At 44.8% G+C, this 14,891-nt stretch overlaps 2 protein-coding genes across 4 annotated transcripts in view; one reads left to right on the forward strand and one right to left on the reverse strand.

Moving 5' to 3' along the window:
• The window catches only part of uggt1 (UDP-glucose glycoprotein glucosyltransferase 1), a 31,318-nt gene extending 27,246 nt beyond the window's left edge, over window positions 1-4,072 (forward strand). For both annotated transcript variants that reach the window (XM_085391353.1, XM_085391354.1), the window contains 6 exons: window positions 1,055-1,237; window positions 1,561-1,721; window positions 1,834-1,948; window positions 2,479-2,595; window positions 3,091-3,235; window positions 3,321-4,072. In XM_085391353.1, the coding sequence (XP_085247479.1) occupies window positions 1,055-1,237; window positions 1,561-1,721; window positions 1,834-1,948; window positions 2,479-2,595; window positions 3,091-3,235; window positions 3,321-3,340 (741 nt within the window). In that variant the 3' untranslated portion in view covers window positions 3,341-4,072. The remainder of the gene's footprint in view (window positions 1-1,054; window positions 1,238-1,560; window positions 1,722-1,833; window positions 1,949-2,478; window positions 2,596-3,090; window positions 3,236-3,320) is intronic.
• Window positions 4,073-5,498: 1,426 nt separating this feature from the next.
• LOC146646827 (transcription factor Sp3-like) lies at window positions 5,499-13,390 on the reverse strand. 2 transcript variants are annotated; one of them, XM_085391355.1, is made up of 9 exons: window positions 13,253-13,390; window positions 12,826-12,923; window positions 11,976-12,206; window positions 11,266-11,868; window positions 9,725-9,937; window positions 9,438-9,642; window positions 9,141-9,330; window positions 8,785-8,981; window positions 5,499-7,343 (listed from the first exon to the last, which is right to left on the reverse strand). In XM_085391355.1, exons 1-9 carry the CDS (start codon window positions 13,257-13,259, stop codon window positions 7,090-7,092), a joined length of 1,998 nt encoding a protein of 665 aa, XP_085247481.1. In that variant the 5' UTR covers window positions 13,260-13,390; the 3' UTR covers window positions 5,499-7,089. The 2 variants fall into 2 exon arrangements, with proteins under 2 accessions (XP_085247481.1, XP_085247482.1); XM_085391356.1 differs by having other exon boundaries at window positions 13,213-13,378.
• Between the last annotated feature and the right edge of the window lie 1,501 nt (window positions 13,391-14,891).

Genomic DNA, 14,891 nt, shown 5'->3' on the forward strand with positions numbered 1-14,891 from the left:
CACACACCCACCCACCCACCCACCCACATACACAGGCAAGGTACTCTTTGTGTGTATGTAGACGTCATATGTTAATGAACCGATGCATATTCATGTAACCTCAATAAAAGAACAGTGGTACGGGAGAACGGACGAGAGCAACTGGGGTCAGGCGAAGGAACGGCGCTTTGTCCGGTCTCTCCCATGCACGAGAAACATGAAGAACTTTGCCTACTGGTGTCTTGCTTTGCAGTGTAATTATATTGTCCTCAACGTTCCAGCGGATAGGTTCAAGCTACAAACCTATCAGTTACCATAAATAAGATTTAGTTAAAAATAAACATCAATATATATAAACAATTTAAGAATAATAAAATCTGCTAAAACTGAGTGTAATCATACTTATTTCACTTGAAAATTTCTATGAATGAGTTTCGTTCCTCAGTAGATTACTGCACAATTTTATACAAACATGTGGCATTCACTTTACTTTTGATTTCTGCTGCCCTACAAAATCATCTGTCATGCCACATATTTCACTAATTTCTAGAAATCCTACGTAAACAACACAAAACTCAACATTTAGAGCAACTATTCAACCACAGAATGACTGCGTTTCACTTAGCTTACCACTCTTAGTTTCAGTGTTACAGATGTAAGAGTTTTCTGAAGTCCAGAAGAACAGTGAAGTTTGAAATGCTTTAGGCCATTACTGATTGGTCCGTGCAATAATGTCTCTAGCCATCACATAGCCTGCTCTTTGCCAATTGGCTGGGAGCAGTTTGTGTCCTTCTACGACCTCATAGAGCAGCATAGCAAGGCCAGATTTGCTGTCTGTTGAAGTTACCGTCTTGTTTTGGTTTTTTTTTTGGGGGGGGGGGTTGGTCTTACATTGTGTTTATTTAATTTTGCATTTTCGATATTTGAGTCCATTTTCATTAAATCTGTCAGGGGTCAGTTGTCGGTCAGCTGTCAGCCTGTTTATGAATTATTTATGGCCCCATATTGTCAAAGGGGAAAATTATGAGGTGTGCACATGCTGACAGCTCTGTTCCTGTGTGTCACCATCTTTCAGGAGTTTATCCCCCACATGGCAAAGGAATACGGCTTCCAGTACGAGCTGGTCCAGTATAAGTGGCCCCGCTGGTTACACCAGCAGACGGAGAAGCAGAGGATCATCTGGGGCTATAAGATCCTCTTCCTGGACGTGCTGTTCCCTCTGGCCGTCGACAAGATCCTGTTCGTGGATGCTGACCAGGTTTGCTCACATGTAGCTGTGCAAACACAGTCACTCATCCTGCATCTGTCCAAATATTTGTTCTTTTACTATTCAGTAAAGGAGGAAACTGTCAGCTTCAGAGAACCTGTTCAATATAATATTCCTCATGACTGCCATGAAGTACTAAAAGGTTTGGAAGTAGTTTTATAGAAAAGTTTGGAAGTGCACACTCAGTTTTGCTCCACATGAGTTCCTAGACTCCTTTTTTTTTTTCCTTTTTTTTTATGTGAGATATGTTCTCTACTTTTTATTTTTACTGTTTTGTGCCAGCTAAGCTGTTCACACCTCCTCCTCTGCTTCAGATCGTGCGCACAGACCTGAAGGAGCTGCGTGACTTCGACCTGGAGGGAGCTCCGTACGGATACACTCCATTCTGCGAGAGCCGCAGGGAGATGGACGGATACCGCTTCTGGAAGTCCGGATACTGGGCGAGCCACCTCGCTGGACGCAAATACCACATCAGGTAGACGCTGATCGCTCAGCTCCAGTGTCGCAATCAAGTTTCAGCAGCATTTAACATCAACTATCTGCAAACATGCTTTCCTGCAACTTTCACGTGTTACCATCGTTTGCAGCGCGCTGTACGTCGTCGATCTGAAGAAGTTCAGGAAAATAGCTGCAGGAGATCGACTCAGAGGACAGTACCAGGGGCTCAGCCAAGACCCCAACAGCCTTTCCAACCTCGACCAGGTCTGACGCTCTCTTCACTCACTGTCTGCATTCGTGTTTTTATGTACACGTGACATCAGAGCCACGTGTTTTATGTAAAACAGCCATATGTTTTTAGATTGATTGAACACTCTTCTCCAGTTTTTCAGTGAAGACTTTAGAGCAGCCTCGCGTTAGCGTGCGTCTGTTCCTTGTCGCCGCTCGTGTTTACTCGTCATGTTCTGCTCTGCTTCTGATTTCACGACAGCGCATCGCTGGTTTTATGATTGCGGCATTGTTCAGCAGCTTTTACATTTCAGGCTCTGATGTCCTTGAGCACAGCGACAGGACAAACTGTAGTCTGTGATTGCAACTTGATTACTACGCAGCTGAAAGAAAACATAAAGACAGCCAACTGTGAAAGTACACAGGGGAAGCAGATGCTGCTTCTAATGCTTGTTTGTACATGATGGTTCAACCTTCCTAACAATAGTTTTCCCTTCTCTGCTTTTAGTTAAGCTCTGCACTTTTTCTCACTAGTTTTTTTTTTATATGATTTGATTTTTTTCCAGGATCTTCCAAACAACATGATCCACCAGGTGCCCATAAAGTCTCTACCTCAGGAGTGGCTGTGGTGTGAGACCTGGTGTGATGACAGCTCCAAGAAGAGCGCCAAAACAATAGATCTGGTAAAGAATGCTTCTTTTTATTTAACTGTTTTCTGTACAGTTTGTCAGAGTTACAGAGGATTGATGGCAGTTTTCTAAAGATTCACATGTATCCTTACAGCCACTAGAGGGCAGGCAGGCTTAAGAATGAGTTCACATTAAAAATAAGACCACCTTCTTCTTCCACCACAGCAGATCATCTGCTTCCATCTCACCCTGTCCCTAGCATCCTCCTCGGTCACACAAACTCTCTGCCTGTCCTCCTCTACATTCATGAAGCTTTCTCTTTTCCTCCTGCCTGGCAGTTTTATATTTAATATCTTTTGCCCAGAATATTCACTATCCCTCCTCTGCACATGTCCAAACCATCTCAGCCTTGCCATGAAGGTTTTAAATAGTCGTTTTATAGGTGGACATAAATCAGTTTTGATGCTGCATCCTGTTTTTGTACCAAACCACATTATGTGACCCATGATATGAGCTGTTTTGTCTTTTTTCTCATTTTCCCAATATCAGTGCAACAACCCGATGACCAAAGAGCCCAAGCTGCAGGCTGCGGTGAGGATCGTGGCAGAGTGGACCGACTACGACCAGGAGATCAAACGCCTGCAGGCCAGAATCCAAGACAGAGCGAACCACATGGCGAAGCAGCAGGACACAGGTGCGCCTCGCTCGCAGAAACCGATACGCGCAGCTTTCCGCATTAATCACTCAGACTAACGTCTCTCTCCTCTGTCCTCTGCCAGATGCTCACACGGAGCTGTGAGGCGCTCGCTACGATGAGGCGCTGAACTGGACTCTGTTTAAAGAGTCTGCTTCAGAACGACGCTCCTCTCCTGCCTCGGGGACTGCTGACAGACTGACCGACTGGTTGAAACAATGTCCAGTTTTTTGTTCTTTTATAGGTTTCGGTGACTGTGTGGGTGCAAACTGTGAGGATGTGTTTTGTGAAGCGACTCGTGCATTTTTTTTCTCCCTGTAGTTGAGGTCAGTCTGTTTGCACTGATTGGGATTCTGGTTCTGGCTTTTGTAGAAGCACAAAGGGAGGAGGACTTCAGAGAATGGTATTGCTGGTTCATTTTGGTGTTTATTTGCTGTATGTCAAACATCTGGTGCTGGGAACACTTTGCATTCGCTCATTTGAAGCTGTTTGGTTTTTCTCTGGATTGCAGAAAGATACAAGTTCACGTGAAGGCTGTGATTTTAAAGAAAACAAGGAGAAGCACTGTAAACTCTCACCCACAGGTGTTTGACCTGAAAATGAACATCAAAATCAGTAGGATTGTTGTCACTGTGACTCTCAGGTACAGATGTTGCAGCATAAAGTCAGAAGCTGATCAAAGTTATACTCTAAAGGGAAGAGGAGCCTTAAAAATTTGGCTTAAAGCAAAAGTGATTTCTGTTCTTTGGTAACATTGATGGATTTGTCATCTTCATCTTGTTTCGGCTGTCAGATATTTTTGTTAAATAAACTCCGATTAATGGGTGGTCCAGTGTATTTTTGTTTACATGTGATTACTTGAACAATATTCTGCTTTAACTATTTACGTCCTATGCAGATTCTCCTAATCCTGGTGAGAAAGCTAGTTAGCAGCCAGATAAGTACACTGCTGAAAAAGGAAACATTGGATCACATGATAACAGCAAGTCCGTTAAACTTCAGGGATATCATTCTGTCCTGGTAGGAAGCATGAACCACTGTGAGTCCAGATCACCTGCTCTGGTGCAAATCACAGTGACATCAGAGGCAACAACCAGACTGCCCCTGTAGCCCTCGTGACTGCTTTTTCTCTAGTTTTGGTTTTTGCCTAGTGTCCTTGTCACATCTGGCAGCATGAGGCAGTACCTGCAGCCCATGCTTGCTGTCAAAAGAAGCTTTGCTGTGTCTCCCAGCACAGCCTCAAGACTGTGGAGGAGCTGCAAGGAGGAACGGGAGAGTAGCCAGAGCCCTACAACATGACCTCCAGCAAGGTATTCATGTGCAGGCTGTCTGAATCAGAGTCCACGAGGGTGGTGTGAGGGCCTGACGTCCCTTTGTGGGACCTTTTCACCCCAGCACTGCGCAGCTTGACAGAACACCAGAACTGGCCGGTCTGACGCTGGGACTCCGTTCTCCCATGTGGAGAGCAGATTCACTCTGAGCCTGAAAGAGTGTGGAGAAGCTGGGCAAATGTTTCACTGCTTCCAACATCATCCAGCATGACAGGTTTGGCAGTGGGTCAGTGGTGATCTGGGGGATTCATATCCTTCAGTCACACAGACCTCCACAGGCTGCGCTGGCGTTACCAGGATGGCATCATCAGACTGATTATGCAGGCCAATGGCTAGACTGTGTAGGTAGTTCCTGGATGACAAAGTAGTGATGTCACTTCCTTGCACCAATCTGAATCCACATGAGAAACCAGCCTTTCTGAAAAACACCTAGGATTATCAAATTTATCTCTTAGGTGCATTTACTGTGAGACTAAAGTTTCCACTGTGATTATGTCACAGCTAGAAGTGTAATGAAGACAGTATGGATATTAACAGTGTACCTTTTTTGCATATAAGACTGGGAAACGACCCCTCTCACACTATGCACAGCTGAGTTTCTTAAAAACAGATCTGATGGCAACATCTGGATCTGCCACAATGCCGTTTAATATTACAGATCTACTTTTTCCAGAGCAGCGATTCATACTGTGATCTCGTTGCACATCACTGCTGGTCTCTTCCTTTCCCCCATTGTTTACTGTCATCTTACCTCTACCAACCATCAGCATCTGCATACTCTCTAAAGCGTAACTCTCTTGGTGCAGGGCGTCCCATTTCTGCCCCCAACACACAAAACGTGTTACTGGAAGGTTTCAGACTTTTATTGTGATCCATTTGAAAAAAGGTTTTACAAAAAGGTAACATTCAATTTTTACACCAATTCTTTTAAAAAAAAAAAAAAAAAAAAAAATCACTTAAAATAAGGTTTTGATACAACAAAATTCAGTTAACTAATGGCTTCTATGAACAATGTGAAAATAAGATAATATACATGTAAATGAATGCTACAAAGATGAGGACGAACAAAGGGATTACATCAATTAAAATAAAAAATAAAAACACACAAACAATGGCATTGATTGTTTTGCTTTTTCACTTGAGTGACATCTGGCCAGAATTACCAACAGAGCGGTTATTGCAAAACGAATCCCACAGCGTGTGGCGTGCAACTGGAATGTGATGACACAAAAAGAAGCAGGGGGGGGGGAAAAAAAAAAGAAGAAAAAAAGTAGAACTGCCTTTAATGAGGCCGATTTGATGCATCCGTTTTCTTCACATGGCAACACTGGTGTGTGCAGACTCCTCCTGCAGCCAACAAATAACCCAGAACGCTTTAAAACCTATGATTCCCATCATCGTGTGGCTTCAACATAGACGACACCCAGACCAGCAAAGAGACGTGGAGAACTGAAACATAACAAGAATTAACCCCCCCCCCCCCAAAAAGGAAAAAAAAAGGATGTGGTGTTTCTTTAAATGTTGACAAGCACAGCGGACGGCGTGCTCATGAAAACAGATGCTGAAAGAAGTTGCTTGCATTTGTTTCCCCCTCCCCTCCCCTCGTCCTTGAGGCAAAAATGCAAACTTCAAACCGGTTAATGGTGGCACTGTCATCTTAACCTGACCAGCCAGCTGCGCCCGTGCTCTGCGTCGAGCAGCGCGCGGCGTGACATCAGCACCGCTGCCCTGACTGGGCTGGAAAATAACCTGATTTGCCGTCTTACTAAAGTCTGTAACGCCAAACGCGAAGCCCCTGTGAGCAGCTGGTTACCTTTAGCACGACGACAGTGAAGGGAGGGGGGTGGTACCAGACTGCTGGATTTTTTTCACTCTCAAGAAAAAAGCGAATCAGCACATTTCCAAAAAACATTTAAAAACTACTTTTAAAAAAACAAAACAAAAAGAACAAATCAAGGCAGCGGTGTGGACGCCGCGCCGCTTCAAACAGGGCGCTCAGATTTGTCACGACTCTCCCCGAGAGTTTCCACGGCTTCCTTTTCCCTCGGTCCGATTTCACAAACACATTTACCCCCGTTACAGTTACATCATCTGCAAAGCTTTTTCTTTAAAAACAAACAAAAAACCAACATGCACCTCCAGCATTTTATACAAGAGTATAATACAAAATAAGGCATTTCATCGTGTTGAGTATTCATGTCGTGTTTTGAGTGTTAATGTGTGTTTTCGTGCGTGTGTGTGTGTGTGTGTGTGAGCGTGTGTACATAGCAAACACATTTTAATGTTATTTCTTTTTGCCCGCCTATAAAAAGACTGCAAAAAACAAACATAAAGTCAAGATAACTCTTACTTAAAATATATATATTTGTCATATACATTTAGGTATATATTCATATGTAAAAAAAACAAAACAAGGAAAAAAAAAAGGGGGGGGGAAGAGGGGAAGAGAAAAGCCCAAGAGGTCCCTTTTGATAGGCCAGTTCTCAAAAAGCCACCTCACCACATCAACCCCCACCCACCCCCTCATTCCATGACCTCGCTGGGCGCCACTGTGACCAGCTGCAAGGGGATCTCCTGATTGGCTACAAGGTCGTGCGCGTTGGTGGCCTGGAGGATGAGCGTTGTTCCGTCCGTGTTGATGATGGCGTCGGAGGTGGGCGGAGACGTGGAGGGGGGCACCCCGCCTTTTTTATTCTGGTGAGTCTTTATGTGCTTGGCCAGGTGGTCGCTCCGCATGAACCTCTTGGAGCACTCTGAGCACACAAACTTCTTCTCCCCTGCAGGGTCCAACAAGCACACATCAGTGGCGACGCACATTTTTGTCTGCAACTAACTGAACTGGAGCATTTGGAGACTTTGTCGCTTGTTTCTAGCATCAGATCCTTCACTTAGCAGTGGGGACGGCTCCCTCGAGCCTACTCAGGACCCCATTTTAAGCATTTCCTTTCCAAAACCCTCTTCTTAGTGTAACTGTTAAATAGTTTTCAGCATCACATTAATTTAGAGTCATAACATTTCAGGGCCTTTACCTCACAATATAAAGCATGTTGACATGAATCTTGATTTTGAGCAAATAAAAGAAAGAAAAACATCCCTACAGCATGATGATGACGCTGCACACTGGACAATAGGGATGCCGTTAATGAGTTGCCTTTCCTCACTAAGATGCTACAGAGCAACTTTATTGCAACGCGACTTGATTTGCAGCCCTTGTCGAGGTCATGTGACCTTTCCTCGCTTCCATACATCTTAAAAAATATGTGATGTTGAAACCATAGATCTCTAATCTGATTCTACACTGAACTTCCATCTCCTCAAAGGAAGTGTGGATCTCACTCATCGTGACCACTGGATTCTTGGAGTCACGTGAGCAAGAGCCTTCATCACCATCTACTCAGATTCACGACATCACCTGGTTGATCAGGTGACCATATGACCCAAGACTCAATGCAAAATCTGGGATCAGATCCTAAACTTTGGTTTCCTCCCTCACCGACTTAGAGGGTTTTCAAAATAAAAGCCAAAAAGGAACCCAAAGGCTTTACCAAGATAGCAAGACTGAGCAGCTACACCTCTACATTAATACTGCTGGAAGACTGTTGATGGATCTAATGATTTATTAATGACAGACGGTCACATATTGCATCATTGTGATAGAAATGTGATCGCAGTAATGGGGTCAGATTTCTAAAGAAATCAGAGCCTGACTCTAGTTGTCGTTTAACCCAAAGTATTAATTAAGGACAAGCACACATCACAAGTTTGTCATCACAGCCCCCGACTACATCTCAGGCTTTATCACAGCAACGGCAGCCTCGTTAAAATGATTTAATAAAAATGCTTCGTGCTGAGTTGATATTATCTACTACTTAACTGCTCAGATGAACAATGATGTAATTTCAAGTGTTTATTAGCTGATTCAATTCATTTCAACTACAAATAAAATAAAACTGATATCGCTGATGATCTGCTGTGAAGTGTCGGTTTCTCACTTTTTTTTCCCTTCGTGTTTCACACGTCTTTGCTGAACATTGCGTGATCGCAAACCAAAGCTCTGGACAGCAGCAGCAGCAGACATGAAAACATTTTGTAACTGTAACATTGTAACGGCAACGCGATCCCCACATGAGCTCCGACCATAAAACTGTTACTTTGTTGTTATTCTTTTCTTTTTTTTCCCAATTTCAAAACAAAAAGCGTGTCGACAGGTGATCTCACCTGTGTGCGTCCTCCTGTGTCTCTGCAGCTCGTCGCTCCTGGTGAATCTCTTCCCACAGAACATCCAGTTGCAGACGAAGGGTCTCTCGCCGCTGTGCCAGCGCAGGTGAGCTCGGAGGTGGGATGTCTTCCCGTAAACCTTGCCGCAGCCGGCGATGTGGCAGATGTGCTGCTTCTTCTTCCCCATACCTGAACCCCTGTGGAAACGAGGGAGAGTGAAGATAAGAGGGAAGTGCTTCCATTTTCCAAACTTTGCATTTACTAGTGTTTCCTTTTTTGTTCTGCTGGTCAAAGGTGAGCTCAGCACCTACACCTCCTGTTATCCATGGCGTGTGTGTGTGTTCTCAGAGGCCCACCTTCCTCCAGACTCTTTGCAGTTGGGGCAGGTGCAGGCGACTCTGCGGAGCCTTTTGCCCTCCCCGCTCGGCGTCTCCATGTCCTCGTCTCCCATCTGAACACGCAGGTTGTTCAAGTCGCTGGGGTTCAACGTGGAATCCCCGCTCAGCTGCCACTCCTCAGAGTCTGGCTCTTCCTTTATCTGGATACCTGAGCAGAGGAAAACAGAATGAAAGAGGGAGATTTAAGAAACTGTAAGGGATTAACTAAATGAATGAAATGAGGAGTGATATATGCACAAGCATACAGCCACGTACCTGCTGGACTGTTTGCATCCTCTCCCTGTGAGTACTGGACCCCAGTTTGTGTTATAGAGTTAACTGTGACTGTTTGGAGGTTGGGCAGGCTGACCTGGCCTGTCTGGCCCAGGGGAAGGGTCTGGACTGGGGCTAAAGTCAACTGTTGGGCCTGGCCCTGACCCTGGGGCAGCTGAAGTCCTTGGAGTGACTGGACACCCTGAACCTAAGAGAGAAAACAGATGTTTTTGGGAATCTTATGGCAAAGCAAGCTCACCTGAAAGAGCAAAACAGCCCCTTGAACTTACCTGGAAGGTCTGCCACTGGATCTGTCCAGTAGCAGTGACAGTTTGGGCCTGGATGAGAAAGGTCCCAGGGTTGACCAGCTGCACGCTCTGTAGAGTCTGACCTGCTCCTGCAGTCAGGTCCTGACCCTGAGCCACCTGGGCTACCTGGGCCTGACTGTCCCCAGACAGCTGCAAGATGGGCTGTGAGATAGTGGTGGCATTGGAGGATGACACCTGCAGGAATAAATTACACTTTTAAACAAGGGCCAAAAAAGTAGAATTCATATGTTTCCCCTTTTTTTTTTTTTTTTTTTTTTTTTGAATGCAGTACTTTCTGCAGCGGAGAAACTGCACATTACCGCTTTATGTAAAGGCCCAAATAACACAAGTGCATGAAAAAAATTAACCAAACCTATTATCAGCAGTGCACTTTTAGGCCCTTTTGCTTTGTATCATGTGCAGATGCCTTCTTGTCAATCACATCTACTAGAAATTATCCCCCCAAAATTGTAAAAAGACAGATGTGAGATGCACTGCAGCGCTCTGATCTAAAGAAGAACTGATGAAAGTACACAAAGCTACATTTTTATGGCCTGACAAACCAAAGAACTGCATTTTTCGAGTGAAAAGAAAGTGGACATCAGCAACAGACTGAGAGGAACCATCAGCAGGAAGAACAGGAAAAGTGTGATCAGTATGTGTCAGTGTGCAGTGATTTAAAAAACAATTTCCAAATATGAGTTGAGGCCACAATATTTTTGTGAATGCATTTGTGTTGCAGTTGGATGTTGATTATTCAGACAGCTGTGAGTAACAGTTTCATAAGTCCTTTAGTTGACTGCTAGCATGACACGCTGTGCTGAAATAATATAGACATTGTGCAATCAAATGACTTTAGCCAGCCACATCATTTTAACATGATTTCAGCCCTCAGTCGAGCCCAGGTTCTTGGTGCGTTTCCATAGGAACCACCAGGTGGTCTTGGCCAAAATATGTTCTGCGATACACATCAGTCACAATAAAAACTTCAACAAACATAAAGAGGAGTTTGTAAACTTTAAATGCACACCTTAAAGCAGTGCCTCACAGACATTATTGGCCTTGGGGTGATTAGAAGAATCTGCTTAACCCCTCATTACTTGGGCTGGGTGTCATTTTTCACATTCTGTTGCCAGTAACGACAAAGTTATTAAATTGTGTTTACTTTACAGGTTATTATTATTACTATTATTATAGATTTTCTTTAGTATCTTTTTCATTAACAAATGTTTTCTAAGTGTTGTGGGGTTGTTGTGCAAAACCTTCCCATTAAACTGGCAACAGTATGACTAAAGCTGGGAATCTGTCAACTCTTGCAACAAATAAGTCTTCAGGAATGACGATATTCCAGGACCTATTGTCCCCACTTATGGCTTTAGTGCAGACCAAAAACTTTTCCTTTTGAGATTGCTTCATTTTATTAAATTGCTCACTTATAATTTAAATTGTAATCAAATGTCTCCAGAGACCATTGGGCATGACACACATTCACATGACATGCTGCTAAAGCCACACACGCTGACCTGGATTTGCTGCAGGTGGTTGTGGGAGTTGTAGTTCTCCGAGGACGACAGATCAGACACGCCTGCGGACACGGCAGTCGCCTGGGTGAGAACTCCTGTGCCGTCGATGGTCTCAGGAAGCTGGGCGGAGTTGGAAGAGGAAGTGGTTGTTGGCACATAGAGCTCTTGGTTGGCGCTCGGGTCACTCACAGTGACCAGCGACTGTTTGGCTCCGGTGTCCTGGTTCTGGGTGTCGAGAGCCTGGCTGCTCATTATCAACTGGCCTTCAGGTGTGACTCCTGTTGCGATGGGGACCGTCTGAGCCCCGGTCAGCCCCAGCGACTCCAGATCCACACTGTTTATAGGGACGAATGTTATGTTGCCAGGAAGCCCTACAGGCATGGTGCCCGTGTACGCCGAACCTCCAGCTAGCGAAACGCCTTGGATTGACTGAACCTGCCCCGCCTGTGTCAAGAGATCTGTGGTTGCCGTCGTGGCACAGCTGATTCCAATGCTGCCCTGGCTGCCATCTTGGAGTAGCTGAATCTGCCCCGTACCGTCATCCAAACCCTGCGTGGGGAATCCTGCAATTGTCCCATCTGCATTTTGGATTTGAGGGATGACCTGAAAGACAGAGCGGGGGGGGGGGGGGGGCAGCTTTGAGCATGCTGATCACCTATGCTGGAGTGCTCTGATCTATATGTTTTTCTTTGTTCATCTTTTTTTTTTACCTGATACTGAATGCCCGACACTCCATTTGCTGCAGCCTCACTCCCGGTTGCTGTAACATATATGGGCTGGCTGGGAATACTCCCAATAGGAAGCACGTACTGCCCGTTGGACGTGATAATCCCCGAGTTTGGAATGTGAACGACTCCCTGGTCTTCCTTCCCAGCCGATACGGGAGTCAACACCTCCCATCGATCTGAGCTCGTCAGCTGAATGGCTGACATATCTGTCGTCTGGGAGCACAATCAAAAGTCACATTAACAGGGACAGATCACACTTCAAACAGGGAGACAGTGACTCCTCTCAGCTTCAGATTAGATCACAGTCTGGCTATTGTCTACCAATCAGGTTTGGATTCAGAAACTGTGCAGATGCACGAAAGGAACAAGTGGAGCACGGGCAGGAGTAGATCATGCAGCATTTAAAGTCACAAGAAAGATGTGAGCACTACCAGCACACATACACATATACAGAGTGAAGATAGCAGGCTCAGATACAGCCGAGAGCAGGGTGTGGGGGATGGGTGGCCATTACAACACAACTCCAAGCTACTGTTTTGATTATGGACGCTATCCGTGCTACATTATCCCACCCCTGCATCCTTCGAGCCCAAGGTACACCGGCTATCTTCCAGCGAGCCGACCCAAGTGACTGACTTCAGTGTCCTACCCACTATGGGCGGGTTTTACAGGGGTAAAGTGGGTGGCCGTTATTGAGGGGAACACAGGAAGTGTACGGCTTTCTCCCCATGCCATCAAAATGTTAAAACCTGTGAACTTCATGCTCCCAAAACAAAACACAACCGAGAAATCGAAAGCGAGCGAGAAAGACGAGCTAGAAAATGTCGGATACCTGTGTTTCCGCGGCGCCGCCGGGTTGCAGAAACTCGCTTTGACTGCTGTCCACGTCCGCGGACGCCATTTCTCCTTGTTTCAGAGGCTGCTCTGGCGCTAGCAGGGAGAGAGGGGGAAACTCAGCAAAACTCTGTAATCTTCAACTCCTGCCTGCCAGAAAAGCCCGCAAAGCATCCCCACTCTCCGGTCCCAAAAGGAGCCGACTGCGAAATTCTACTTTGCAGCGGAGGTTCTGAAGAAATTTGGGGGGCCGAGCTCGACTGTTTACTTTGTCAACTCCGTGGCTAGCCAGCTAGCTCAGTCAGCTAACCATATCGAGCTCGTTAGCAGCAGAGCTAAAGATAAAAAGACGTAGCTCGCTCGGCTCCAGCTCTCACAAACTCACCGATTAGCTGCACGCTTCGATGTGCTGAACGTTTACGTACCAGTCATAGCGTGAGTGGTAGTAACCCAGGGGATTATCGGATCAACTAAACTCCGAACATGATTATTTTATCAAAGGCGGGCCAGTGTTGATCGGCGAATTCGGGTCGATTTTTTTTCTATTTTGATTGACGGTGCGGGAAACACAAAAAGGTGGGACTAACAAGCTTGACCGTCGAATTTGCATCACATTACAGGACGTTCCGCCCTTCTTCTCTACGTCGATTGGCTGAGCGGAGGTTGTGGTGGAACGTCATTGGTTAAAATCGGGCGCCAGTCATTTTTTTGTAGGACGAGTGTTTCCTGTTTGTTGAAGGAGACAAGAGAAGGAATGCAGTTGTTGAAATTTAAACAGGGCTTAGTTTGAATACGGAGACGCTCCAGTACAAAAAAAAAATAGTTATTTATTTATTTTGTATTGCTTTATCTCTTTTGATTTGCTTTCGCTTTAAAGCCGTAGACGTTTGCGATACGAGGGGATTTTTTTAAAAAAAGTTCAAACTACTTATGTTCACTGCAAACGTCATTTAACCTCCATAATTACAACCAGGCAGCTTCACGTGTTATCACAGCTTCACACCGAGAGCTAGCTCGTTGTAATAGTTAATTCCACATCCCAAATGCCACATAATTAAAGAAAGCAGTGCTATCAAACATCGGGAGCTCTTTAATTCACTTAATTCGGGATTAAAACGTCCAAATGTTTCAACCACTGCAGATCTGTTTGTCTTTTGAGTTTATAAACCCATAAAATATGTTAAAATAAACGTTTAAAAATTAAATTCGTTCTATAATAATAATACATTTTATTTATGAGCGCCTTTCAAGTCACCCAAGGACACTTTACAATAGGATAAAACACTTAGTAAAACAATGGCAGAATAAGAACAATAAAATAAAAGCACAAGATAAAATGAACAAACAGTGGATTCACAGTGAATATGCAGATTTGAACAGATGAGTTTTGAGTTGGGATTTAAACTGGGGGAGAGAACCAATATTTCTTATTTCTGGGGGCAGAGTTCCACAACCTGGGAGCAGAGCAGCTGAAAGCTCTGCTTCCCATGGTGGTGAGGCGGAAGGAAGGTACAGTAAGCTGGATAGAAGAAGAACGAAGTGAACGGGCAGAACAAGTGGTGGTTAACAGGTCAGAAAGGTAAGAAGGAGCGAGGTTATGAATGGCCCTGAAGGTGAGCAGATTATTTGTTCTGGCTAAATTTCATGTGTGGGTCCACGATGAAAGCTTATCCATATATGAAAATAGGTTAAAAACATTTTTATAACCACCAACTTTGAATTAAGCTGCCACATGACTGTATCACTTAGTGCATGAAGCCCAGTGAAGTAATAAGACCGACCTCCAGAACGTGTGAAAAGTACAGCAAAGCAGTCTTTCGTGTCCGTGTAAAAGTATACAACTGCTCTGGTAGCGTCCTTAGACACTTTGTTACTAGCAGGACAAAAAAAGAAGTGTCAATAAATAGAGAGATAAGCCACCATTGTTCAATGAAGCTTCATCAGAAATGGTCTCAGTGGAAGGTTGACTATGAAGAAACCACTGTGTAGGAGGAGAAATGGTGAGAAAAGGTTGAGGTATACCAAATTACACAAAGACTGAAAATAAAATCAGTGGCAACAGGC

The sequence above is a fragment of the Rhamphochromis longiceps genome, linkage group LG19 (genome assembly GCF_057381845.1).
Source record: "Rhamphochromis longiceps isolate RC_006_pf linkage group LG19, R_longiceps_female_GT1.1, whole genome shotgun sequence".
Taxonomy (NCBI): Eukaryota; Metazoa; Chordata; class Actinopteri; order Cichliformes; family Cichlidae; genus Rhamphochromis; species Rhamphochromis longiceps.